General features: G+C 46.5%; 7 protein-coding genes across 7 annotated transcripts; 1 reads left to right on the top strand and 6 right to left on the bottom strand.

Annotated features, from left to right (window-relative positions):
- Positions 1-32: 32 nt before the first annotated feature.
- Positions 33-982, bottom strand: AO090023000997 (mitochondrial 54S ribosomal protein uL3m; the record flags this gene model as incomplete). Its single annotated transcript, XM_001821432.3, has 2 exons — positions 33-130; positions 190-982. 2 exons carry the CDS (start codon positions 980-982, stop codon positions 33-35), a joined length of 891 nt encoding a protein of 296 aa, XP_001821484.1.
- Positions 983-1591: 609 nt separating this feature from the next.
- AO090023000996 (uncharacterized protein) lies at positions 1592-3214 on the top strand (the record flags this gene model as incomplete). Its single annotated transcript, XM_023235864.1, has 3 exons — positions 1592-2189; positions 2261-2404; positions 3192-3214. 3 exons carry the CDS (start codon positions 1592-1594, stop codon positions 3212-3214), a joined length of 765 nt encoding a protein of 254 aa, XP_023090844.1.
- A 940-nt stretch (positions 3215-4154) lies between these two features.
- phoC (putative cyclin dependent kinase inhibitor Pho81) lies at positions 4155-6708 on the bottom strand (the record flags this gene model as incomplete). Its single annotated transcript, XM_023235863.1, has 3 exons — positions 4155-4168; positions 4692-5275; positions 6707-6708. Coding segments are annotated over 3 exons (600 nt in total).
- A 136-nt stretch (positions 6709-6844) lies between these two features.
- Positions 6845-7562, bottom strand: AO090023000994 (uncharacterized protein; the record flags this gene model as incomplete). The annotated part of the gene is made up of 3 exons (XM_023235862.1): positions 6845-7153; positions 7177-7231; positions 7489-7562. The coding sequence occupies 3 exons, from the start codon at positions 7560-7562 to the stop codon at positions 6845-6847; spliced, it is 438 nt and encodes a 145-aa protein (XP_023090842.1).
- A 1210-nt stretch (positions 7563-8772) lies between these two features.
- AO090023000993 (uncharacterized protein) lies at positions 8773-10100 on the bottom strand (the record flags this gene model as incomplete). The annotated part of the gene is made up of 2 exons (XM_001821428.3): positions 8773-9989; positions 10082-10100. 2 exons carry the CDS (start codon positions 10098-10100, stop codon positions 8773-8775), a joined length of 1236 nt encoding a protein of 411 aa, XP_001821480.3.
- A 3338-nt stretch (positions 10101-13438) lies between these two features.
- On the bottom strand, positions 13439-15149 carry AO090023000991 (uncharacterized protein; the record flags this gene model as incomplete). The annotated part of the gene is given in 3 exon segments (XM_001821427.3): positions 13439-13451; positions 13459-14820; positions 14950-15149. Coding segments are annotated over 3 exon segments (1575 nt in total).
- A 3474-nt stretch (positions 15150-18623) lies between these two features.
- On the bottom strand, positions 18624-21889 carry AO090023000990 (uncharacterized protein; the record flags this gene model as incomplete). Its single annotated transcript, XM_023235861.1, has 2 exons — positions 18624-21716; positions 21872-21889. The coding sequence occupies 2 exons, from the start codon at positions 21887-21889 to the stop codon at positions 18624-18626; spliced, it is 3111 nt and encodes a 1036-aa protein (XP_023090841.1).
- Between the last annotated feature and the right edge of the window lie 3148 nt (positions 21890-25037).

Here is a 25037-nt window from a genome sequence, read left to right as displayed (position 1 = left end):
CATTCTCAGAAGCAAGGCAACCATTTAATAGGTTATGGAACTGGTTCAGATGGAAATACGATTTCAGGCCATGGTTTCTTGATGGCATCTTGGATCCTGACGATGCAGCCTTTCGGCCCACTGACAGCGCCTGACGAGGAATGCCTCAATTAGCATAGTCCAATGCACCAAGGAGTAAAGAAAACCTACCGTTGACAACAACAATCCCATTTTGCGAGTCAACTTTGAGAATCTTCAGGTTTTGTACCGTATTCTGCTCATTACCCATATTTCCTGCCATCTTCTTCCCAGGATACACTCTGGATCCACCACCTTGACTGGGACCCGCAGAACCAAGAGAGCGATGTGTTAAACTGACGCCATGGCTTCGGTCCTGACCACCAAACCCGTGTCTTTTCATAACACCAGCAAATCCCTTTCCCTTTGTGTTTGATCGAGCATCGACATATTGGCCTTCCTGGAACCAGTCTGCATTGATTGCCTGACCAACGGGCAGGAGGCCATTTTCGTCCCGCACTCGGAACTCGAAGATGTGCCGTTTCGGAGAGATACCGTTAACAGAGAAGTGCCCGAGGAGTGATTTGGTGAGATTATTAGGGTGTTTCCAGCCAGAACCAACTTGGACAGCAAAGTAACCATGCTGCTGCCGTGTCTTATGCGAGATGACTTCCACTCGGTCCAGCTGAAGGACGGTGCATGCGATTCGCTTCCCTGTCTCTGTATCGTAGAGAGCGGTCATCCCTTTCTTGATAGCAATGGCTCCAGTTCTGGGGGGCAGCGTGTTTGCTTTGCGTTCTAAGGCTGCTGTTGGTGTCGACTTGAGCACTGGGAGATCGGACCCGACATTGAACCGGGAGGTGTTGGGAGGGTTCAACGACCTGATGCCGAACGGCCGGGTCGTGACATTGCTGCGAATTATTGAATGGGAAGCCCGAAGAAATAGAGGGGACTGTAATAGCCAACCTGGTAGACGAGGTGCCATGGCGGAGCAAGATTGCCTAAAGGGGCACTTCTTGAATGAAACCGATGAACTCGTCCGTATCCGAGATTTTTACTACGCGGAGAGAACGGTATCCAGGGCGGTGAGCACTCATCATTAGTGCCTCATATGTACGGTGTAGAGTCACCTCGACCACGTCTGTCCGCGTATGCTCTACCGCTGGAAAATAGCATTCAATCTAAACAGTACATAGTGTGGAATTTGACAACCGCATTCAACCAATTTCCTGGTATTCGGTGATATGTAGCCCTAAAGGTGATACTACTATGCCAGCCATACTAGACATCCCGTACACTGCACGTACCGGACATACCGGCACGCCGACCGCCGAAACATGAATAATTCTGCGATCTGTTTGCTTGCTGAAACGTCACCACTACAATTGTCCTGGCGCCGCCTTCCTCGTTTTTCAAATTTTAGCGTCGCATTATTAGCTCCTTGTCAACCGTATAGACTTGCAGATAGAGCACGCTTGAATTCGTGGGTGCCTTCTCTCGCTTTGGCAAGAAAAAGCAGCATACGAATCCTGCAAGCACCCATCCATACTCTTGCCTCTGAATAGAAACCTCGGTGTCTTCTAACCCACCAGTTATGTCTTTGAGGCATCTCACTATATCACGCTGGCTTTCCCAAGCTTCCAGTCTTGAGTCGCATGTACTCCCGTCAAGAATCACCAGGACAAATGTCCACTTCGTCCAGTCACCAGCTTCCTATAATACATTCCGCCGCGCCTTTACCCTTTCAGCCGATAAAAACAGCTTTCTTTCTAGTCAAATAAGACCCCGGTCTTGCAATATACGGAGCTTCTCTCGTGCCCAAGAGGCTTCGGTCTTCCGTCGACTCTTTAGTTCATCCAGGTCAAAGAGTTCGCCGCAGTCGGAGCAATCCAGTTCGCTCTCGCAGCGGTTAAAGGCGCTTTCACGGGAGTACGGCTGGTCGGCCTTGGGAGTGTATTTACTCTTATCCGCAATGGACTTCCCGTTCTGTTTTGCCGCCGTTCGCTTCCTTGGGGCGGAGAAAGTCGGCCATTATGAGCATGTAGTCATTGAGGCGTTTAAGGGTGCAGTCGGTACTGTGCTTCCCAGTGTGCAAGAGGAGCAATTCAAGGACGAGACAAATTCTACGACCGATTCTTCAAAGGATAATGTGGACGGGAGTACAGTGGAGAAAAAGCTAGATGAAGGGGCGAGTATGTTATTCTTGCATGACTTCTCTAGTACGCGCGTTGTCTGGAGTGTTCACTAACTACTATCTGTGCAGGCCTATGGACACAGGTTGCTCTCGCCTATGCAATCCACAAGAGTCTTATATTCATCCGTGTGCCTCTGACTGCTGCTATAACTCCCAAAGTTGTTAAGGTCTTACGGCAATGGGGCTGGGATATTGTCAAAGGCAAACCGAAGGGTATGTGATTCGGCGTCTCTCTTTTCAAGGACATAAAAGGCATGCCTAGCCATCCTTCTTTGGTTGTAAGGGATTTGTGGCATAGAGAAGGTCAACTAGAGATCCTTTTCGCGGTTTAATTGTACATTAGCTGTTATATCTAGATTCCCGTGTTGCATGACCTTGGTGTTCATCTCCAATCATATGTTTTCCAAATGGGTATTCGTATAACACAGATGCATCAAGTAATGGCAATGACCCACAAGAAGAAGAAAATATCTCAGAAAAAAAAGAGCACAGAGTAGGCAAGGAATTGTTCCGGTGAAAACGGATGGTTTTCTTTTCTTTTTTTCTCTGTGTGAGTTTGCACGAAACCTCGATAAAACTAGCAGGAGGATGACTTAAGGGTGCTTAACAGGTGGGCGTGAATGTGCAAAGCAGCGGCCGACCCAAACCAAAATGCAAAGGACAGTTGGAAAATGCAATAGAGACCCATTATCTTCCCCGCCATAAAGATCTTAATATATACCTAAGTTAACAAAACCAGAGTTGAATGAGACAATGAAAATATGTATATAAAGATGTCTCACATGTCAATCATATCGTTAAATCTCAAAATGCCATTGGCTTTCATCGCACCGTTCACACCATCAGGCATTCGGTATGCCCATTCAGCCACACCCATCGCATTCGCTGCTCCTAGAGCTTCTTTATAGCCTGAAGGTTCAACTTCGTCGGACGTATCTGCTACAAGAACGAGACCAAGTTCCTTAATAGTCTCTACAAGAGCCGGTACAACGTTCTGAAGCAGCCACAAAAGCTCCGTATTAGTAGAAGACCATAATGCATAGTGTGCCAAGAATGGGAAAAGGGTAGGGAGCAAGCACATAGGGGTAGAGACACGTACCAATAGACTGGACCGGCATATCAAACCCATGAAATTGTTGCTTTGCGCTATCCTTGCCGATTCTTTTATTGACATCGATGCACGACCACTACTATCAATGTGTGGAAGTGATCCAACACCTCGGGTCAAATCACGAATTTGACCTAGATCATTACAAAGAAGAACAGGATCTTAGAAATGCAAGTTAGTAAAATAGGTAATGGGATTTAGGGGGACCTTTAGACTCACAATTTGGTTGTTTCCAGTTCAGAGCAACACAAATATTAGGATTGTACGAGGTAAATACTACTGAACGCATAAACTCGGGGTTCTGATCCCGTGACACACGGGCATGATCGAAAACCACCGTGAGAATGGCATCAGCAAAGCTGTTTACATCAGCTAAAGATACCATATTGAGCGCTTGCTCTTCAGCAGCCGAGGGATAGAGTATCGAGAGATTGACATTGACACCAATAGGCAGGTGCTGGAGCACCTCCTTCAGGGACAGGAATGATGATGCGAGCATGCGGTGCGCTTGAGCTAAATCATCAACAGCACGCGTCTGAAGATGCTGGAACAAGTCCAAGCGATTCACGCCTTTCTCAACACCAATGACTTGGAACTGAGAGTATGTGAGATGACAAATAGGTAATTCAATGCCATGGTGCAGGATTGTAAAACAGGGATAGACCACAGGTATTCTGTCTCTGGTGAGTTGCACGAAAAGCTGAACATGATCTCCCGACAAGCTCGACCCTGTTACCAGGCCATTGTGTTCCGAGTCGATGGCACTTGTAGCCTTCCAATAGGTAGCAAAGTGCGTGATTTCCAGGGGATCGCCATGGTACGGTTTTATCACTTGAAACCCAAAGCGTAGCTGCCCTATTGACCGTAGCCTAGGATCAAATAACGGCAGGCAACACGAGCCAGTACTAGAGATCTCGGCTCTGAATACAGTCGGAAGTGCAACTGTCTTCGCAATCACTTTCGAGCCGAAAGTGGGGAATATCTCAAAATCCACCGCAAATGTCTCCAGGTTATCTACCTGAAATGAGATCAATCGTGAATCCTCTTGGATGGGAAGCATGATGGTGCGTGGAATCAAGTCGGAGAGTTTCGAGGAAATGGTTAATCGAGCCGCAGGGTGACGGCCCGCCTGGTCAAAGATAATCGAACCGGAGTTTCCGGTATCAAAAAGTATTTGTATGAACACTTTCTTGTCCAGAAAGTTATGGCCATAACGCCGCAAAGGTATGATTGGTGGCGGGAGAGAAAGGTCGGGTATACCATCCACTATTTCAGTACTTTCGAGAGTCGTCGTGGCATCTTCCATATGCGAGCCAGATAAGTGACCTGCTTCTTGTAGCCTCAGGCCGTTCAGAATATCAAACGGCTTTTGTGGTGGGTGAGAATTGTTACGATGCGACCAAAGAAGAAGCATGCACTCTAAGTGACCTTCCCACGCTGCATAATACATTGCAGCGAGGCCCTTCTCGTCTACAACATCGGCGTCAACACCCAATTCAAGAAGAGCGCGCAGACAGTCAACGCACCCTTCACTAGCAGCATGAAACAGCGGCGTCCATTGGTACAGTTTGTCTTTCTGGTTCAGATCAGCCCCATGTTGTTTCAGCATCATCAGCAATTGCGGAGACTGAGAAGCTCTTGCGACCATATGTTGAGGATAGAGGCCTTCTGCATCTGGGAGTAATTGTGCACGTCGTTCGAGAAGCATCTCCACAATTGGAAGCGATCCATGCTGGCATGCCAGGTTCAGTGGAATGTGGTCTGATTCAGAAGCTGGATCAATGCGAGCATTGTTGTGAAGAAGTTGCTCAGCACACGCCAGCTGACCCTTGACAATGCTGTGAATCAGCGGGGTGAAATTGTCATGGTCCATCGCGTCAACAGTGTGAGGACCTGCAGCTAATAGATCTTTCACCATTTCTACCCGACCGTGTATACACGCATAATGTAGAGGAAGTCTGCCGTAAACATCGGACCTTGAGATGTCGACACCTGCCACAAGGCCGGACTTGAAAACGAACCCTCGGCCCGAGATGGCTGCTTCATGCAAACAGTTACGTTCATTGATGTCGTCTTCGGCGTAGATGTCAACCAACCCGCTTTCAAGAAGAACTGCCAACACATCGTCTGAAAACTCATTGATAGCGGCAAGGAAGGTGCGAGTCGCCCGTTCACGAGCATCAGGAGATGATTGCAGTTTCGCAGTCCACTCACGCAATGTCTGAAGATTACCAGCAGTGGCTGATTGTAGGATTTGCAAGTCAAGATCTTCCTCATCGGCTCCAAAAGGTTGAACAGTTACAGCGCGGTCTACCGGACGAGCAGCGTCGAAATGGATGTTCTCGCCTTCCGCCCATGCCTCGAGTTCCAGCCGAGCGGTGGTCGCCCGGTCTGATAGATCACGCAAAACGTCCCGATTGAAACAGGGCTGTACTTCAACGGCGCGGTGGAGATATAATTCCTTCATACGCGACTAAATCAGAGGTCAGTGAGACGAAAAGAACAACCTGGATGGGAGTAGATGTTCATGAGTAACTCGAACCTTTGAAGTTTTATCCCACTAACTAACATGTTAGCCATCCCGAACCTAGGAAGTCAAGGTACCCACGAACCTTTTTGAGGATCTTTGACATAGCAGTCTCGTTGATCTCAACGAATTGCTTCGTTGAAAATGGTATAATTAGACTTTCCTGTGCGCCCAAATGTTCGGAAGCGACATGCTTACTTGCAACTTGTTCAGATCGCCATCGAATTGTTGGAACCCCTCGAATAAGGCAACAAAATTAGCTGGTGCCTTGGAACTCGGTACTGTTCGTGATTGAATGACCCTTTTCTTATCGACTAGCGTTTTTAATCGCAGAGAGAACTATGAGACCAGATAAGTACACCCTGTGAACCAAAAGGGGTCTAATACAAAAACAAACCTCGGCTTCTTTTTGTAGGTAGAATGTGTTGACTTTCTCGATTTCTCTCTCCTGAATAGGTTGTCAATCAACATGAACCCCCCTCAACACATCGATTAATGAGTCCATACCAACCGAAAGAAGAACACCTCCTTGTTTGCGCGAAGGGCGGCTTGTGCTTCGGGCACATTTTGAGCTGCGCCCCCGGAGCTTTGAGCAGGGATAGTCGGCGTAGCACTTAATTGTTTTATGAGCTGTCATCTAGACCTTAGCCGCAGAACCCTAAGCACTGCGATCCCTCTCCGGGCACTAACCTTCTTCAGAGCCTTGTAATTTACGAAGCTTGCGGCATATTCAGGAAGGTCAAGTTGTCTGCGCTGGATTTGTTTGCCGAACTTCCTATGAGCGGAGCGATCAGCTTTGTAGGTTACAGACTGTAGATCGCTAAGGACTGGTTGTATTGTGACACAGTTCGGCTCTCACAGGGGGATTATATTCACTTACATCTTGGAAAGCTTTTTTGCGGAAGCCGACGCTCTCCCGGTCCCTTGATGAACTCACACCTGTTAAGGCGAAGAAGGCCTAAAGGTTGGACAAGGACGGGAGTCGGGGCGGGTACCCAGGATGTTCCAATTGCAATGTTTATAGGGCAAGGTAACAGAGAGGCGAAAGGGGAAGGGAGGGAGGGAAAAGAAGGAAAGTAGCAGCAATTGCCTCTCTCGATTGCTTCAACAGAATGTAGTAGGGGAGGGGGTGGGCAAGTGAAAAAGGGACGTAACCCGAAGTGGGGCGAAAGGGGAGTAGACAAGCAAGTAACAGTCGTTGTAGTGCTTTAATTTTTTGTTGTAGTAAATGGGCATATACTGTCTTGTACACAATAGCTAGCCACAAGACCTGGCCAAAACATAGGACAAGAAGCAGCACGAATACCACTCCAGGGCGCCCTTGTCTCTATGGATATTGGTGGTTCGTACGGAGGGATGCTCGCCTTGTAGCCAGCTGGTACTTAGTATAACTCTCAGGTTATAGCTGCACGCCGTCTGTACTTGTTCATTCAACTGGAGTCAGTCACTGGAGGAGAGACCAGTGCGGGGCACTCAATTCCAGCGGACAGCGTAGGAGGTGTTAAACGATGGGAGACGAATGAGGAAAAGAGGGAAAGAAAGCCAAAAACCCCCAGCCAATGCCGTCGTTATAGTAGCAGGAGCAATAATGCAAGCAACGAATTAGAATGGAATATCAGAAGGGTAGCATGAACAATAAGGACTCGTCTCGGGAAAAATCACGTCAGGTTAGAGGTCGGAGGAGGGCGAGTGGGGAGCTCTGGAGAGCTGGTCCCGGGCCAATCACTGATGGCCATGCGCCCACGTTCCCTTTTAATTCGGCGCACCAACCATGCACAACATTAACCATAACTGTCGTGAATTGGAAGTTCTAACCCACTGCACCTCAGTAGTGCTGAACTACTGTATGGGGTTAAACAGGTTCTTGCTATTGAGAGTCACCCTCATTATTAAATAGCACTTTAGCTACCTAATCGCGACAGCTAAAAATGTAGTAGTTTTCTTCGCTTTGCTTTCTTCTACTTCTTCTCACCCCCCCTCTCCTCCCTTTATTGCAATCATTTTATCAAATTTATACAGCAAGAAAAGTCTCCTCTGTGGTCTAAGGATGGCGGATCCGACAATGATTAGCTTGAACTTGATAGAGTACATATACTCCCACGCATTAGTAGAAAGTCTACGCGGATAGCGAATTGAGGTTGACGTCTTTGGAAGAACGGTATTATGTAATCAATCACCCTGCTCTAATTAGAGGCTAAAGGGGCTGAAAGTAAACAAGAAAAAGAATAATTCCACCAAGGCTATTGCATCCGAATATAGACAGAGATGCACGCGATGTACATTATACCATAATATACCCAACCCAGATAAACTTCGGATCAATCAGTGGATAGTGGAGCAGAAGGATAAGTGGTAGAAGATATCACAGAGAAAAGAAAGGTAGTACGTGACCTTGACCCATGCCAGCCACGTAAAGAGATAGCAGGCACGGTTTGACACACATGACTGGCACTTCCGAGCGTCATAAATATACAGATACAAGAATAGAAACACAACATAGCAAAGAGAGGCAAAGAGAAAAGAAAGACCGCACTGAAGACTCGGGATATAGCTGGTAACAATGGGAAACTAACAGCACAAGAACAGTTCGAATGAAACAGAGGAGCCACCAAACCCAAAGATATCACAAGAGCCACAAAAGGAAAACAAAGTGGGAGAAAACGATAGACGACCGCCATTGGCATGCGAAACATAGACGAAGTAATAGATATGATAAGATAAGAAATAAGATCTTACTAGAAGTCTTCCAGTATAGCCGAGACTTCATCAAGAGTAGGCATGCGGGTCATCATGAAGTGATGCACAGGTTGCAGACACTTGCGATTCCTCTACATCTCAACGGCCACCGTTAAATTTACAGGAGACACTGCTTCTCCTGATCAAATCTACCGGTTTTGAAAACGCCAACAAATGTACAGTAAAATTAGGGCGTATTCAGGGCTTTTCTCAGAAGTTTTGGGCGATTCCAGCATTTCCTTGTCTTGGGAAGACAGCAGGATTCTCGATGCGAGTATTGCGCCGCGCCTGAACGTCTCGAATCACAGGTGGACTTCCACCATAGGGGCCATCACCATACGCCCCATACTGCGGTTGCATCTCATTGTAGTATGGGTTATCATCATAGAAAGGACCGGTAGGATGGGTAGCAGACATGTGACTTTCATCTGAGGCCTCCGAGCGGTTGGCGGCAGAATATGCGGACGAAGCGTTAGACGGACCACGATGAATATCTGTGGTTCTGTTGTTTGTTGTAGCAATCGGAGCAGCTCCTAGAACCCCGATCGGTTCTGTCTCCCCCGCTGCCGGGCCCTCGGAATATTGAATAGTACCATCGCTGGGGGTAGTGACATGATGATAGCCAGGGGCACTTCCTGCCTCGGACATGGCCAGTCCAACCCCAGCACCACTTGACAGATTAGTGGATGCTTTGCGACCAGCCGACGTGGTCCCCCATCCCCGATAACCTGAAGTATCATCCTTGGGCTCGAAAGCACCACCTCCCATTATAGGTGGAAGAGTTGGGTCATTATTCGGATTGAAACCGTACTCCTCCACTTCCTTCCTTCGTTCCTCTTCTGCTGCTTTCTTTGCTTTCCATTTCCTCCAGAAATATAAAGCAGCTAAAATAATGATTGCTACGGAAGCGACCGGTACAACCACTGCAACTGCTATTGTTCCACCAGCTGAAAGCCCAGATCCACCACTTGCGCTTCCGCTTGTAGCCGATGTTGTCGCCGATGATCCAGTTGCGGTAGCGGATATGCTATTGGCTGAATTTCCTGTGGAATGAGTGGGTAGAGAGGTATCGGTGGAGGTAACAACAACAGTCTGTGGCCCTGTGGTACCATCAGTCGCAGATTTCGTGATAATTGATGTAACAACTGGGGTAGTATTGGTGTCGCTGCTTATGGTCGAGGTTTCTGAGCTCGTAGAAGGGATACTGGTAGTGCTAGTCGTCGGTGGCTGCGTCGCGGTAGTTGTAGAAGGCGTTGACAACGAGGTCGATGATGTGGAGGTCGAGGACGAAGAGGACGAAGAAGATGTTGTGGAAGAGGACGTTGTTGGCTCGGATGTGGTGGACGTTTCCGATGGTGTTGTAGTTGGCGTTTCTGCTGTCGGTGTAGCGGCTTCGGCAGTGGTTGCCGCTGGCGCCGGCGGCGCCGCTGCAAGAGGTTCAGCGTATTTCACGGATACGGAAAGTGCAGAAAAAATGCTATAGAGTAGATCTAACATATGGAAAAAGGTTCCATCATACCTGCTGATGATGCGGACATCTCAAGGTCTGAACTGAAGAGTCTTTTCCGAGCCAATTGACGAAAGTTGTCACTCGTTATATGACTAAAAATTGGCCTATGGTCGCAAGTTTTGCACAAAGGGCTCCTTGAAACTCAGATGACTGAATGTTGACTGGGTAGATTGATGATTTTCCTTGAATCTGAAAGTGCGTGTGTACCCGGGGTATCCCTGAAAGATTCCCAAGAGGCAACCTTCAGTAGCGGACGGGACTGCTCAGGACAACGCCGTAATTTAAGTCACAGATATATAGCAGTCGCAATATTGTAGATAGATGGTTCGCGTGCGGAAAAAATTAAATGAGGGGGGGCGCTAAAGTAAGATGGAGAGGTCACGTAGAAAGAAGCAATCGTGATGGTCTATCTGCCTGGACTTTGGTCAGGGGAAGCAGATCAAACTAGTGCGGCGGAAAAAGAGTAGAGGCACCAAGGGAGGGGGAAGAAAAGGGTTTTTTTTTTATTATTATTATTATCAAAAAATTTTTAAACTAAGAAAAAGTGAAATGGAAATAACATTGACTTACCCAAGCCGATAAATAGGGTGCCATGGGATAGTAGGAAGATGAGGGAATGGAATGAGACTAAAACAAAGTCAGAAGGGGTATGAATGAACTGAAGAGATCAGAGTCAGGATAGAAAGTGGAGATAGAAACGTCGAATGCTGAATCACAACTGCAACCGGATGGGAGTGGCACCGCACCGTTCGTATTATTATTCTTAGTGATTACAGACTTTCGGATACCTGAGGTTCTAATGCGTGAGATGAAAATTTGCCTAGTATGTGTACCATACCGAGCTACTACCAAATACTAGTATGTTTTCTGTACTCCGTATGGTTACTGCCAAGGGAAATAAGTAATTACACAGTCTTCGACGAGTCACGGGTGCGAACAGAGTAGGTAAATTCGGCAACGTTTACGGTTCCACTGGCTGCGATCGGCAATTCTCCACTTCCAGAAGAGCGAGTAATACTCTGGTCGCTCATGCTAACAGTAAATTTCGTCTTCTTCAGCAACAGTTGGGGTTTTGGTCGGAGAATATGGGGATTGGAGGCCCGCATAGTGCTGCTTGCAGTTATGTAGCCTGTACGTACGAAGCACTGTACTACATACTAAAGAGTCTACTAGTATTAAGTATTACTACTACTGATAAGTGGTTGTTCCTGAACCGGACTTGCATGGGCTAGATCTAGGAAGCCTTAGGCACCTTAATTACCAAAAACTACAGGTACCAATTTCCATGAAGATCAGATGTAGTAGAGCCAACCTGTGTGATGTTTCAGTAATGATAATACAAGTTTCCAAAAGAGGGCACATGTCTTTTATTCGCTTGTAAAGACACTTGGAATAATGCACTTTGATCTTACAAGGCTTGAACTTGTTTGTGGTCCCTTTCAATCTCTGCTATTAGTATCGATGGCGGGATTCATCTCTTAATCTCTTAAATTAACTCGTGATGTACTTTACCAGTAGGTTGTAGGTTTTTTAAGTATGTGCTGACTGTGCCATGTAAATACTACTAGTAGGTGGAAAGCGAGACGGAAACGAAAAGTTTTTCCCTCTGTACATACTACATTCGACCCACATATACAGTACACACTGCACGGTAGTAGGAGTAGAGGGTACTTGGCAATGGTCAAATAGCATTGGTCAACCAAAATCCAACTCCGCCGATTCAGCATCCAAAATTATCTATAGTGTTGTACCTCCTTTAGCCTGTGGCGCTCAAGATAAGATGCATGTGTCAATTTTGCCGCTAAGGCACCTGGGCAATACCGCTCACTGCTCTTCCAATTTTGTAACACCTTACCTGTACCGTGCATTATGATCATTGGCTTCTGGCTGGCAACCAAATGCTCAGTTCGAGGCAAACTGTGGGTTTTCTGTTAATCTCGTGTAATACTATATATTACTAATCGATATTCCGACAACAGCAAGCAGAGAATAATAGTAGCATTTCACTCTCATTTAAAGCTATCGATTACTGTTACCTCTTCGTCCTGGCAGAGTCATGGAGGATACGCTGCCCATGCTTGCTTCGCCTATGATATAGGAATCTGAGTCAAAATCAACATAAGCGCTAGTCGCTTCTTTGAAGAACTAGCGACACCTAGCCCAAGGTGCTTTGGTATACAAAGTGTGGAGTCTATATCTGCTCAGTCCGTACTATATGTGCAGTATAAGTAGTTTAGATGTGAAACATTTGATACTTATCTTCTGCCACAGATACGTCAGTCGACGGCGTGTTCTTGTTAAAGTAAAATCTCCGTCCTAGTAGGTAAGTGGAACAATTATCATGAATGGTAATGAGGACGGTAGGAGAGGAAACTACCAAGGCAAACAGGGAAGTGTATCAATATTGTGTTCTCTTAGTATCTCACTGGCAAGCAATAAGTGAAGACATTAGAAGTGATCAAAGGGGTCAAACTCCTTCATTTAGTTGTTGCCAGTAAATCAACGATAAGCAGCTTATGAACTATAGGGACGTAGCGGTCGGAGCTCCAACTCTCAGAAGAATTCGTTTAAGGATATAAACGAATAAATAGATAAATAATCAACCCTTTGTATGTTATGTACGCCATTGACGTCAAATGATTTGCTAATTGACCCAGCTCTCTCAAAAGAGTACAATGTATGAGGAAATAAACAAGCGATAGATCGTTACATAGTATGCAGCCACCTGAAACTGGTGAGCATTGGGCGATATCATTACAGCAAAAGTCAATAATCAGGTCAGACTGAACCAATATATGTTTACTTCCGCATATCCCACGTTGGACGAAGGTTAGTAACCAGGTCGTCCTTGGTACCCACAGTTTCAGGGGGAAGGCGGCTGACACGGTACGCACCAGTGCGTATATTCTGTAGATGAGTCGTCGAGATTCCAGTCCGGTTACTGCGAATGCTACCAGAGTCGCTTGCAGTCTCGAGGTTCTTGAAGCGAGGTGGTGGAACAAAGTCCAAATTGTCATATGTACCCGACTTCCGCAATGCATGCCTGGGACAGGGTTAGTTCAAAGTTATGGTCCCAGTGATATACTTGGGTTAGATATAGAAAAGAAAAGAAAAAAAAAAAAAAAAAAAAGAAAGGGGGGGGGGGGGGGGGGGGGGGGGGGAAAGGAAAAGGAAGAAAAAGAAAAGGGAAAAGAGAAAAGAGGGCTTACGGGCTCGGTATGACAGCAAGTTCATTGAAAGATGAGACAAGTGGAGTGTGGGCTCGCATCGTTGGACTGAACGGTTGCAACCCTCCAAGAGGTGTCTCCGGACGGCCTTCCCTCTGGTCTCTATAACTTTTCCCGGGGGCGTAGTCGATAGCTCCCATTATAGAGTCATCCTTCAACATGTGGGGTGTAGGTAGGAGCTGGAGTGGGGCTGGTGGAGGTGCAGGCTTGCGGATTTTCGGGGCACCTGGCAGCCTGCCAGAAGCTGATGAGAAGGCACGTGGGCCTGGGGAGTTGATTCGATCGCTAAAGCCACCGATAGAGCCCGAAGGCATATGTCTACCTCCCCCTTGAAACCGCGGGGGGAGGCGCGGAGGAGGGGTCATAGCCCGACGGTGTATTGGCTCAGCAAACGGTGCTGGGACACTGTCGTAGTAATCTCCAGTAGCCGAATCGTAGATATAGTCAACGTCGTGATAAGATTCGGGACCATAGTAAGTCTCCCTCCCATTCTTGTTCTCGTCGAAATATTCCTTATAGAACGATCGGATACGGTTAGCCCGTTGCTCTGGGTTGTCTGACGGATCCTCTGGCGGCAGAGGACGCAACCCTAATGTCAACCGACGCGTATCGCGACGAGGATCAACAGTCAACCCTGGCGCTTGTGAAGACTCATCTGGGGGAGTGTCAGGAATAGCTGGGTGGTCGGGGCCCTTGCCATATCTTGGGCTGTTCTCTATCCGATGGATATTCACAGCCGGAATGGCAGGCTCTGGGTTTCCATTATCGTAGTCGCTCGCTGCATCGCTCAGAGGAAGCGATATTCTAGGTGTCGTTATAGGATCTTGTAAAGCAAGGTTTAGACGTCCTCCCGGGCGGTCATCGCTATTGCCAAAATCACCGGCGTCTTTGTCAACGTTGTTCGTCGGCGTGATCGACTCTTTAGTACTAGGAGCTCCCGGGATGAGTACAGGGCTAGGGCTTCTGGGCAACTCGAATTGGAAGCCATGATCCGGTTGTGCAATAGGATCAACTTGCACGTGTGCGCCATCTTCGCCGGGAGATATATATAGTGGTGGACTGGATCGTGACATCCTTTGAGCGTTTCCCAATAAACCTTGCTTCATATCATCGCCCAGAGCGGCCTTTCTAGCTGATCCTGTAAAGCTTGGTGCATCATCTTGAGCCCCTCTTGACTGTGATCTGACAGATGCATTGTCACCTAAAAATGAAGTTGCGTGCCGGTATTTATCATCGCCGCCTATAGATCTGGACAAGGAATGCAGCGAATCCCGGGAGCCGTGTAGACCTGGGGGTAGTAGGTAAGGACTCGGGCCTATATCCAATGAGATTCCCTTGTTGTGATTATAACTTCCATTGGACTTTTCAGTCTGTCGCATCGCATTTCCTCCACCCGTTGGCTCCAGGTCCAAGCCGAAATCAAGCGATCTATGCTTGTCATTGGCATCTTCGCTCCGGAGCTTCCTCACGTTTCGTCGATGCAGATAAATTAGGACGATTACAGCACATAGTATCGGAACCCTATATTTCAATCAACTACTATCCCATATACAGATACACACGCCTTCTCAATGAGGAAGGGTTATTTTTCTTCTTTCTTTTTGGTGTCGGGGAGGGGACTTGTGGAATCAGAGGGGAATCCCGACATACACTGCTCCCAGCACGACAGGTAGAGTTGTCGTCGTAGTTGTGCTAGTAGGTTTCTCGCATTTACTTGAGGTGTCTCCAGCTGAACAGGTCTGACTAGGGTCGGAATCCCTTTTCACAAATGTTGGCGGTTCTGGCACAAGGTATGGCAGTCGATGACGAGGTACTATATCCGGGCGGCGTGGGGGGGATCGAACAACCATATGAATGTCCTGGTGAGTCTGGTGTCGGTGGTGATAATGCATGGTCGCCTGAAGCCCAAGGGAGTGCGACTGGGGCGACAGGCGGACTAATAGGGTACAATAACACCGGACCGTCGGTACTACCCTCGATCGCTTTTCATGTGCTCTTGGAGACTAGACAAATATACAGCAAAATCACCTGAATATTGGTACACGTGAATGATAAAAAAAAATGCACAAGATAAGATGCCAGCCAGTAAAGGATATGATCAGTCGCGTATGTCAAGAGATGACAGTTCTTGATAGAGTGGCTGATAGAGAACAATGGAGCCAACGCCGAGAATACACTTGCTGCAAAATGAGTGAACAGGAGCGGGTACGCTCCCTTAAACGAATGGCGGCCAGTTGCCAGCAAGAGCAATAATGAATGTCTATGATCTCAGTGAGGAGATCGCAATTTGGGAAACAACAATAGAGAGCGAAGGAGAAGTGAGGGGAGGAAAACAATAAATCGCAAAAAGAAAGAAGGAGATGCAGGAAAGAAAGGGCAAAAGGACAAAGGGGAAAGAAAGAGGAGAGGGTGAGAGGGTGAGCGTACGGAGTAAAGAATAGTTAGCAGCGGTCTAGATGGCCTGTTTCGTTGTGTACCTACAGTAGGTGTGGGGAGACACTATTGGGGCGTATCATCGAATAGAACAAGCGACAAATGGTACTGTATGTACTGTCACTTGGAACATAGGTACTAACTACTAGTACTAGGCACTAAGTCTAAGTCAGGTTAAGCCCCATCGCTGGACTACGTAGAGCGGTACATACGGAGTAGTGCCCTACTAAAAGGTACAGGATCTGACTGTAAATGGGGCTAATACTGATACCACTCCGTACCGCTGCAGTACATCTGTCTTATCGGGTCCCCCTGAATCATAGTGGCCCGGACCATCGTAAGTAATGAAAAGCGGAGTCAAGAGCCATACTCCGTAGGGCAACAGTGTATATAGCTCAAACCCCTTAATAGAACTCCCGTCTCTCGATAGTGTTCTCTTGCGGTTATATACCTGCCTGAATGAGGCTACTACGCTCCGATTATCAGTTTTAAAGGTTCTCCGCTATATATGCTGTTCCTGGAGAACCGATGTATCTACATCGCTCCACGCGTTGGTGTTGAACACTGAGGTGCTAAGTATCTAAAATAAGCGATCCCCTGAGTAGAAAATTCGGACGAAGTGGGGATGCCAAGATCCTCTAGCGTCAGGAACCCGCTCTGCTTGTGACCAATAAATTTATTTGAAACCAGCCCCCTTTCGGCCTTTGCTCCACCTTATCATGTTTACTCCGTACTTCCCTGGCTTGTTTGAGTGGTACGAGGTGCCTGGTATGTACTCCGTAGTATGTACATTGTACAATTACATACACTCGGTACATCTTACCCAGTCATACCTTACTAGTAGTACCTAGGCTGTACTCCGTACCTGACTAACCAATGACTCCGATTACTCTCTTTGCCCAACCAAATTGCCTGCTCTGTGCTTATCGTTGCTAACGTTTAAGGTGCCCCCATCGCCTGCTACCCACTCAGGATGAATAGCATCGATCACCAGCCTTCCATTGCCCTCCAAGTAGTGCACATTAGGTGAAGGGCATCCGTCTATAGCTGTCTCTCAGTCTCAACCTCATATAGTCCAGTATTAATTAGAACGAGTCAACGGCGCGCCCTACTGCTACTTGAAAGGTATGTAGGTTTATAGTTCTTGAGCTGTCGCTTCAGCTGCTCAACTGCCTTTCCCTTCTTCAGCTTCTTCGACATCCTTCACCCTATGGATGAAATGTGAACCAAGCTACTGTCTATCCTGGGCTTGTTTGTATTTTATGAGGTCCGACTGTTTTAGAAACAACTAATGGCTTTAGAATGACTTTCATGAGCTTGCAGAATCCTCTGCCAATGAGTTAATATTGATGAGAGAGCTGCTACCCTATCTGCTATATCTAGTATTATATTAGGGTGGAACTGAGCTGACTTTTATCGTAAAATAGCTTTGATAATGGGATAGCCTCCTTTTGTTATTTAAGTATCCGATTGTGTCTCAAGAATTGTTCTGTTCCAGATTTTCTGGGTATTCCGCGCTGCGAAATGCCCCTAGAGGCTTTATTGGTTATATTTTATAGTCTACCTTCATTCTCTGATTAACATTTATACGTCAGGATCTGGCAATCATATAGTAGTTGATTAAGTCGCTCTATTGTTTTATTATCTGTCTATCTATCTATATATGAGGTGGTAAAAATTTTTTGTTCCCTGCTCAGTCTGTTCTGAGTCTTATAGTCTCCATATCTGCCAAGGGAGAAAGATATATCTGTTACTGTTTAATTGGCCGCCGGGTGTTTGATAAAGTCTATGGAATATGGCAACGGCCCTATAATTATTATTTCAGATGCCCAGATGGAGCTGATGAGGTTTCTCTCTACTCCGGAGTATATTTTCATTTGGTTAATATTTCCTTAGAAGACCTACTTAAATTAACGCTAGTCCAGGGGGGGTCTGCCGGTATTATGTATGTACTTATGATTCTGGTGTCAAATAGTAGCTTGGAGATGAACCCTATCTATCTGTTGTTCTTGTCCGGAAAGCCTCGGAACTACGTTGATGAACTAAGAAACTGACTTGTATATGCCGAGAGATAAGAGGGAAAAGTTGAGATACTGATTGAGACTTCAAGGGATTGATTCTATAAGGGACTTGTTCTCACTTGTGAATCTGTCTAGTCCGGCAAACTGTGTCTATGCTGGATTGAGTATTTGTATAATAACAGTTGGAATATTTGACTGTTGACATTAGTTAATCTTTCCCAAGTCTTCATCTAGAATTGACATGGTCCTCATGATGTGTCATACACGCCCTTATCCATCTCTCCTTTCCACCCACCCCCACAACGTTCAACAACCTATCCATACACTTTCCTAGCTGTATGTAAAAGAAAAGGGAATAAGAGGGGGAGAAAGGAAAGAAGGAAGTGACAAAGTTTGAAAAAATAATGGAAACGCAAAAAACAGACCAGTGGTAGACCGCCAAATTAACAAATGTGAGTCATGGATCTAAACTAGGGGATCGGTAAAACATTTTCAAAAAAAGAGAATAAGAACCCAACATTGCAATGCTCTTACAAGGGTCGCCAAGGCACACAACGCAACGTTTCCAGGGAAAATATACACCAATGGGCACACTTGTACAAAAGAGATCTATCTAAAAAGATAAACAGTCTCTTGAATGACGAACTTTCTCGATGAAGAATGGCCAAGAAGACACACACACACACGCACAAAAAAAAGGGAAAGGTTATTTAGAAAGGAATTGTTAAAGTTGACACTGCACTAGGTGTCCTCTTGCACGTTAGTCGTATGCCTAAAGACTTGAAACTTTTAAAATCGAAACAAAGAGATCTTGTGGGGAGGCTTGAGGTGGAGTAGATCATGATAAGCAGGAAACTCGATGTATGCACGTTAACCAATGCAGTGCGTCTCAAAGGTCGAAACATCATCATTAGTGGATTGGTTGAATATCCGGCTGAACGGAGGGACAGAATGATGCATGTTCTCATTGGACTCAGGTGCGACCCCCTCTGCTCTGCGAATTACTTCCTTAAGAGCACGGGTTACAACGCCGGCTCGGATAACGAGGTCACGAAGGGATTGTGTATCGAAGGGGAGCTTTTTTGACTTCGGGGATTGACGATTCATGAAGGATGAATCGCGAGATATTCGTTGCTGGTAGATCAGATCTAGCACAGAATTTGCTTTGGTAGGGGGTTCCGTGTGATCAGAATCGGCAGTGGTTTGGTTTGGACTTAACGGTTCTGAGAATGAAGCTCTCCAGGACTCTCCGCTGACTCGTTTGAAGGGATCGTTCGTGTTGGCCGATTCTTCCTCAGAATCGTCGAAACTGAAGGTGAGAGAGGACGGGGAGCCCGGGGGGGAATGGCTATGTTCTTCATCATCAAGAGTGGCCAAATTGACAATACCCTCTGCTTCTTTCCACAGCTCATTAGATGGCCCACGCACAATGCCCAAGAAACTAGCTTGGTGGCGAAGGCGTTTGAGCTCTTCAACTAAAAGGGTCAGTTCTTGAACCTGTCCAAACTGTCCATGGAGACTGGCTTGACGTTCCATGATAGCCTGAGGAACTATCATGCTGCGCCGGGCAACGTTCTTGTTCGTGCGCATGTTCTCGCTGATTATACTTTCGTCTGCATCCTCAAAGTCGAAGTCACTATCCCAGTCTTCACTAACACCCTTGCTGCCCAACCCCCAAGTGCCAAATTTGCCTGATGTTTGTCGTGTCTCGTTGGTAGCTGGATACTCTCTCGATACTGGGACGCTTTGGCTCCGAAGATGTAAGGTATTTGGTGCTTTGCGGCCCGGAGCTCTACTACCCCGAAGCTCAGGTCCATGTTTTCCATGGACTGTGCGGGGGCGTCCATCGGGCCCAGAAGCTTCGCGGTCATTTCTGGGTTGTTCAGACCAGTCAAAGATATTCATCCTAGGGCAAAATTCAAACATCTCATTGGTAACGCTGCGCGAATTGGACTTAGTCAACTCGAGAGGAATATCTGACCGGCCATGGGCGAACAAGATATCACGGCCAGCATAATTCCTCTCGTAGTTATTCAAAGATATTCTCGGATATTTCGACTGTTCGTCCAATTTGACTATTTCACCAGGTAAAGCAGCTACCAGGCTGTGGGCGTCTTCATCATCTGTCAAATCGGAAGGAAACGATATTCTACTCGCCTCTTCATGCATATTTTTTTCCTGAGGGTCAGGGAGAGAGATAGAAATGGGGGTTAGCTTCAGGTCGGAATGATTGTGACTGTCGTCAAACCGCCGAGAAGCGAAAGCGTAATGCGAGGCGAATTGCGTGACACGTAAGGATTCTTCGCCCGCATTGCTGAGCGGTAGATCTCTGTCAAAAATGGTCTCCACCCGAGGAGAATGCAGACCCGAATTGCTGCTAGTGGTGATATGTGTGCGGATCGAATCGAAAGCGGTGTCGCTCAAGAAATCGGTCTCGTCCTCCTCACCCGAAGTGAAAATACGAGTATCATCAGAGCCAATAACAGTTGAGGCAGGATCAGATGCGGCAATTGAATGTCGTTTACGCCGCTGGCGGATTGGGCCCTGCAAGACAGACAAGGCCACACCGTCTGAAGTAAGTGGACGTTGCCCGGTCTCTCGCAGATAACCAATATCGAGGCGCGAGGATGAGGTGGCCCTTTTGCAGCTGGAACCCATAAACCCAGGCGCTGTAAATCCATCCGCCCGCGAGGCAATTGGGGGCCGGCGGAAGACGTTTGGGTCTGTAATATTACGCCTTGCACGCGATCGTGGGGACAGCAAAATGGCTCCTTCCGAGTTTGCAAAAGTAGGAAGAGGGGCTGAGATTGCTCTCATTTTAGGACGGGCAAGTGCAGTACTGAGGGGCTTGTGAGCATCAGCATTGCCTGAGGCCGGTATTGCTGACTTGGAATCATTTGAAACTGATATCGATGGCTGGCGATGGTTTTCCTCTGGTGCAAGGGATGTTTCTAACTCTCGTGAAGTATCACTTGGTTTGAATGGATCGCGGAACTGCACTGGAGAGGTAGGCGCGGTCTCCGGCGAACTAATCCCTGTCGAAGACTCCTTGTTTGTAATTGAATTTGCTAGAAGAAGAGCTGGAATAGTACCCGTAGACGGGAGAATTCGCCGCAGCCCATGCTCTTTTGGCTTGGTTGCAGTTGACAGCCTGCGTGCCAGCCTGTCCGATGCCCCATCGTAGGTAGCAGTTAAATAAGGCTGCCAAGATATATCAACCACAGAGGATTCTCTGTTAGGAGGAAGCAATGGTGTATTCGTAAGACTGGGCTCAAAGTTTAAGCTATGGGTTGCTTTGTGTCTCAAGTGTTCGGACCGTTGATGGCTTGTGGCTGGTCTACGGAATAAAGTTGTTGAAGGGGGCGAAGGCGCGTGCGCAAATTGAAAATGAGCGCTTGAAGATTGTGATGGAGGCCGCTTGACGAGTTTGTTGGGTGCTCGGCGCTGACTGGAGGGGCGCGAATGGGTAGGGCTTGTGGGTCCGTTCAACATCGGAGAGGTAGGACTTTGGCATGAGCCCCGGTTTCCTGGCTGAAACGACAGCCGTCGCACCCAAGAGGAAGACGGCCTTCGGCTATGCAAAGCAATTGAGGAGTCTTCCTCGACTCGCAGTGGAGGGGTTGATAGAGTCTGACCACGACGCCGCAGTATAATCCCTGCAAGGGATGATTTTCTCCTGTGGTTTGGACATTGTGGGTGGTTCCCAGTGGTAGAATCGCCCCCACTCGCATGGAAAGGTTTGAACTGCGAGGTAGATTTTATTTCTACTGTCGTGAATGGGATGGAAGGGCCTGCTTGTACGGCGTCGTCTAGCGGCGATCGAGGAGGGTCTGTCGCGCGCGCGTGCTGATCATGCAGAGGGAAGGTCTTTTTTCGGAAGCGCGCCGGCTTGGGTGAATCTCGATCTACGCGACCGAGAGCAAAGCCGGTTGCTGCAATACCAACAGTGCTGATTGCACAAAGCTGGGTGATTATTCATTAGCCAAGAATATTCGCAAGACACAAGGTCCATGATGGGTTATTGGTGTAACTGCTTCGCAAGAAAGGAAGTAGGTTATAAGATGGGAGAGGAGTCCAAAGGGGAGAAAGAAGAAATAAATTGAAGGAAAAGAGCTCACAGTTGATATATGCTCCATCCTTAAATGCGCCGAGAATAGTGTCAAGCACCATGAAGCTCAAAGTGGCAACATCGATATTACATGTAGTTGACGACCCATCTGCATTATTATGCACGAGGAGGACCAGCTGGCTTAGCACGTCTAGATTGGGAGCATCTCAGGAAAAAGACGTGGGTTGAAAATTCTAGCCCGGAGTTGTGGATAGGGATATTATCACCGGGAACGGTTGGAGGTTGTTTTGGATGTCAAGCACAGTAAAGTCGATGTGCTTTTAGAGTGAGGGGAACGGCGCGTGGCTGTTGGGAGAAAGGAATGCGAGGAGACCAAAAAAGAATATAGTAAAGGAATGGGGAGTAAGAGAACATCAGAGCTGTGGTCAAATCTCTATAGTAAAGCCGCAGTAAAAAAAGAGAAAAGAAAAGAAAAAGAAAAACAACTATCCAAAGGTAGCTAAAAAGAGGAAGAAAGTAGATGAGAAAGAGCAGGAATAATTATAATAATAATAATAATAATAAAATAAAAACAACAATAACAAGAGGCTATTGATCAACAAAGGCCTGAAGAGTGGGACACACGGTCACTCTTTTTGCCCACCCACGGGCGATGTTCTTCTGGTTCTAGTTTAAAGGAATGGATCACGCTAGGAGAGTGTCCACCCCCAGCACAACACCCACACCACCCGGCAAGGTAAATTCATTCAATATATCACCATAGTGAGAAATATTTATGAAGGGAGGAGAGATATTTTTCACTTTACAAGAATAACAATAGTTAGGCGTACTATTCAACTTTAAGCCTTTCGATCTTGTGAAAAAAGGAAGGGTGGGAAAAGAAGAAGAAAAAAAGACCCCAGACGGGGTATGAATTTCTACAGCCTGGACTAGGTATTGATATGTAATCTTTTTTCACGTTCTCTTTCTCCCTCATCCCAGAAACAAGACATCGCCATAAACCTCATAAGCCTGCTATCAGCCTGGTAAATTGATTATAGAGATGAACACAAATGTCAAGTCAATTAGTAGTATACTGTAGTTGTCAAATACCAAATAATACTAGTCCTCATAGCCACCCGCCCCCTTTATGAAAGCTGCAGTGCCAATCAACAATGCATAACTATAGAATATTTCTAATGAGCTATAGCAATAGCCGCAGCGTCAGCCAAAAGGAATCTATTATCAGGAAAACAATAGTGAATTGTGACTGTCCGTCATTAGCTGCAGGAAGAGGGGCACAGTCACCAGAGAAAGCAAACAAAGTTATAAATTCAAATCTCCATGAATAACAGGGAATACACTAGATCCAGGAAGCCCTGCTGGAGGGTTTATTAACGAAACCAGGGATTTTCAGCTTCTTGCCCTTCCCCTGTTATCGTCATCATCCCTTACGCCTTGACTATTGGTCCAGAACATCTAACCTACTAAAGCTAGCTAGGCGCTTTGATGAAAGATTAACTAACCTACTAAGTTAGACCTGCTCTGAGGAGATAAGAATAGAACATTAACATTGTCCTCGTCCATAGTTCCTAATTGTGAGTCGCTATGGATATTACAGCACTGGGTAGAATGAACTCATATACAGAAAAATGAGAAGAGTATATGGCCAGGACGGTAACACCAACACGACGAGGCCAGTCCCACTTGGAATATGGGCGGAAGGTTAGTAAGAAAGGTAGGTTCGGAGCTCATTGCCTCCCTAGTTTGCCGAATAGCCAGTTCTTAAGAAGTTATATGTCCTTTAAACGAGATCGTACCTTAGATCGGGTGATCGAACGCTACGGACTACTTCGGTCGGAACCACTCGTTAATACTGAAGGGAACTGCTCTGAGTAGATGGAACATTCTGGACTACTAGATCAAGTTTTAAAAAATAAGAATAAGAATAAAATAAGGGTAAATAAAAATAAAGATTAAAATGAATAATTACGGTAAAAGAACAAACATTTCCCGCTCTTTCCAAAATATGGCGGCAGAAAGCGAAAATGATTTCATACCCACCGGTCCTTGTCGCTTTTCTGATTAATTACTGTTTATAGCTTTAGCGAAGACCGAGAAATGAACACCTATGGAAGAAGCTTCGACTACTCCGTAAAGGTGAACCTACTCCATATGCCTAATAGAAATAGAGAGGGAGACCATGACGGGGCTTTGTGTCTCTCAAGTGTCAAAATGCCGGGCCAACGGTACGTGTGGTAAGCTTATTTGGTAGGACCAGAAGCAGATCGGAAATGATAGATCTATTTTCTTGGAAGGGAACGTGGCCTGCGAGTTTCTTGAATGGCAATAATTCCGACCTGAACTGTCGGTCTACTCCGTGGACGAAGTGGGGCCCCCTAAAAAAAGTGTAATTAATAAAATAAAAACAAATTCATTTCGGCAAAAGGCAAAGCGAGAGAGATTTGATAAATATTTTATGGGATTATGAATATATTTATGTACATTGACTGCCACTATCTTAAGTATTAATCCATTTACAATCCCTCGTCGTTGCAGATTTCTCTTCGTTAGTAATCAGGAAGTGCCTCCCGCGGTTTTTCCAATTACCACGGAGTAAGTCGGTTGAACCTTAGTAAGTTCCAAGCAAGTACTAGTAGTGCTCCGTACCACTCCGTCTTCTTGATAGGACCAGCGCTTATTTGCTACCATGCATCCAGGACCCGTGCTCCTGTACTCTAGTGAAAGTAGTATCCATGATGTAACTCCTTTCTGGTGTTTCCCACTCGTTATTTCTTCAACTCTTCGCCGCCGCGTGTTTCAGTTCGATCCCTTGTTCAAATCCCTTGCTGCTGGTCTCTACTACCCCGTACTGTCGGATCCTTCTTGAAACTACCAAAAGCAGGTACAATGGTACACTCGTATCCCTTGCCTAGGCCCACTGCTAGGCAGCGTACAAGTATGTCCTCGCAAGGACCGCTTAATTGCCCAACGATTTTAGTGATACATGCGCGTTGTGTGGCTAATTGCTTGGGATGACTACTAGTACTACTAGTCGAGAATCTAACATCATCCAAAATCTAGGGATACCTTTATATCCCTTTCTTTCTTCCATCTCCCTTGCCAGTTACATGCAATTTTCTAGGACAATGCTGATCTTCTTTCTCTCAACTTGACTTATCCTCAGTAGATAGGCCGGTATCTTCTTGGTGAAAGGAAAATAGACCTCTCTTCTA

Source organism: Aspergillus oryzae, chromosome 3 (genome assembly GCF_000184455.2).
Source record: "Aspergillus oryzae RIB40 DNA, chromosome 3".
Lineage (NCBI taxonomy): Eukaryota > Fungi > Ascomycota > Eurotiomycetes > Eurotiales > Aspergillaceae > Aspergillus > Aspergillus oryzae.
Note: the sequence above shows the minus strand (reverse complement) of the source record. Positions and strands in the feature narration are given on the sequence as shown.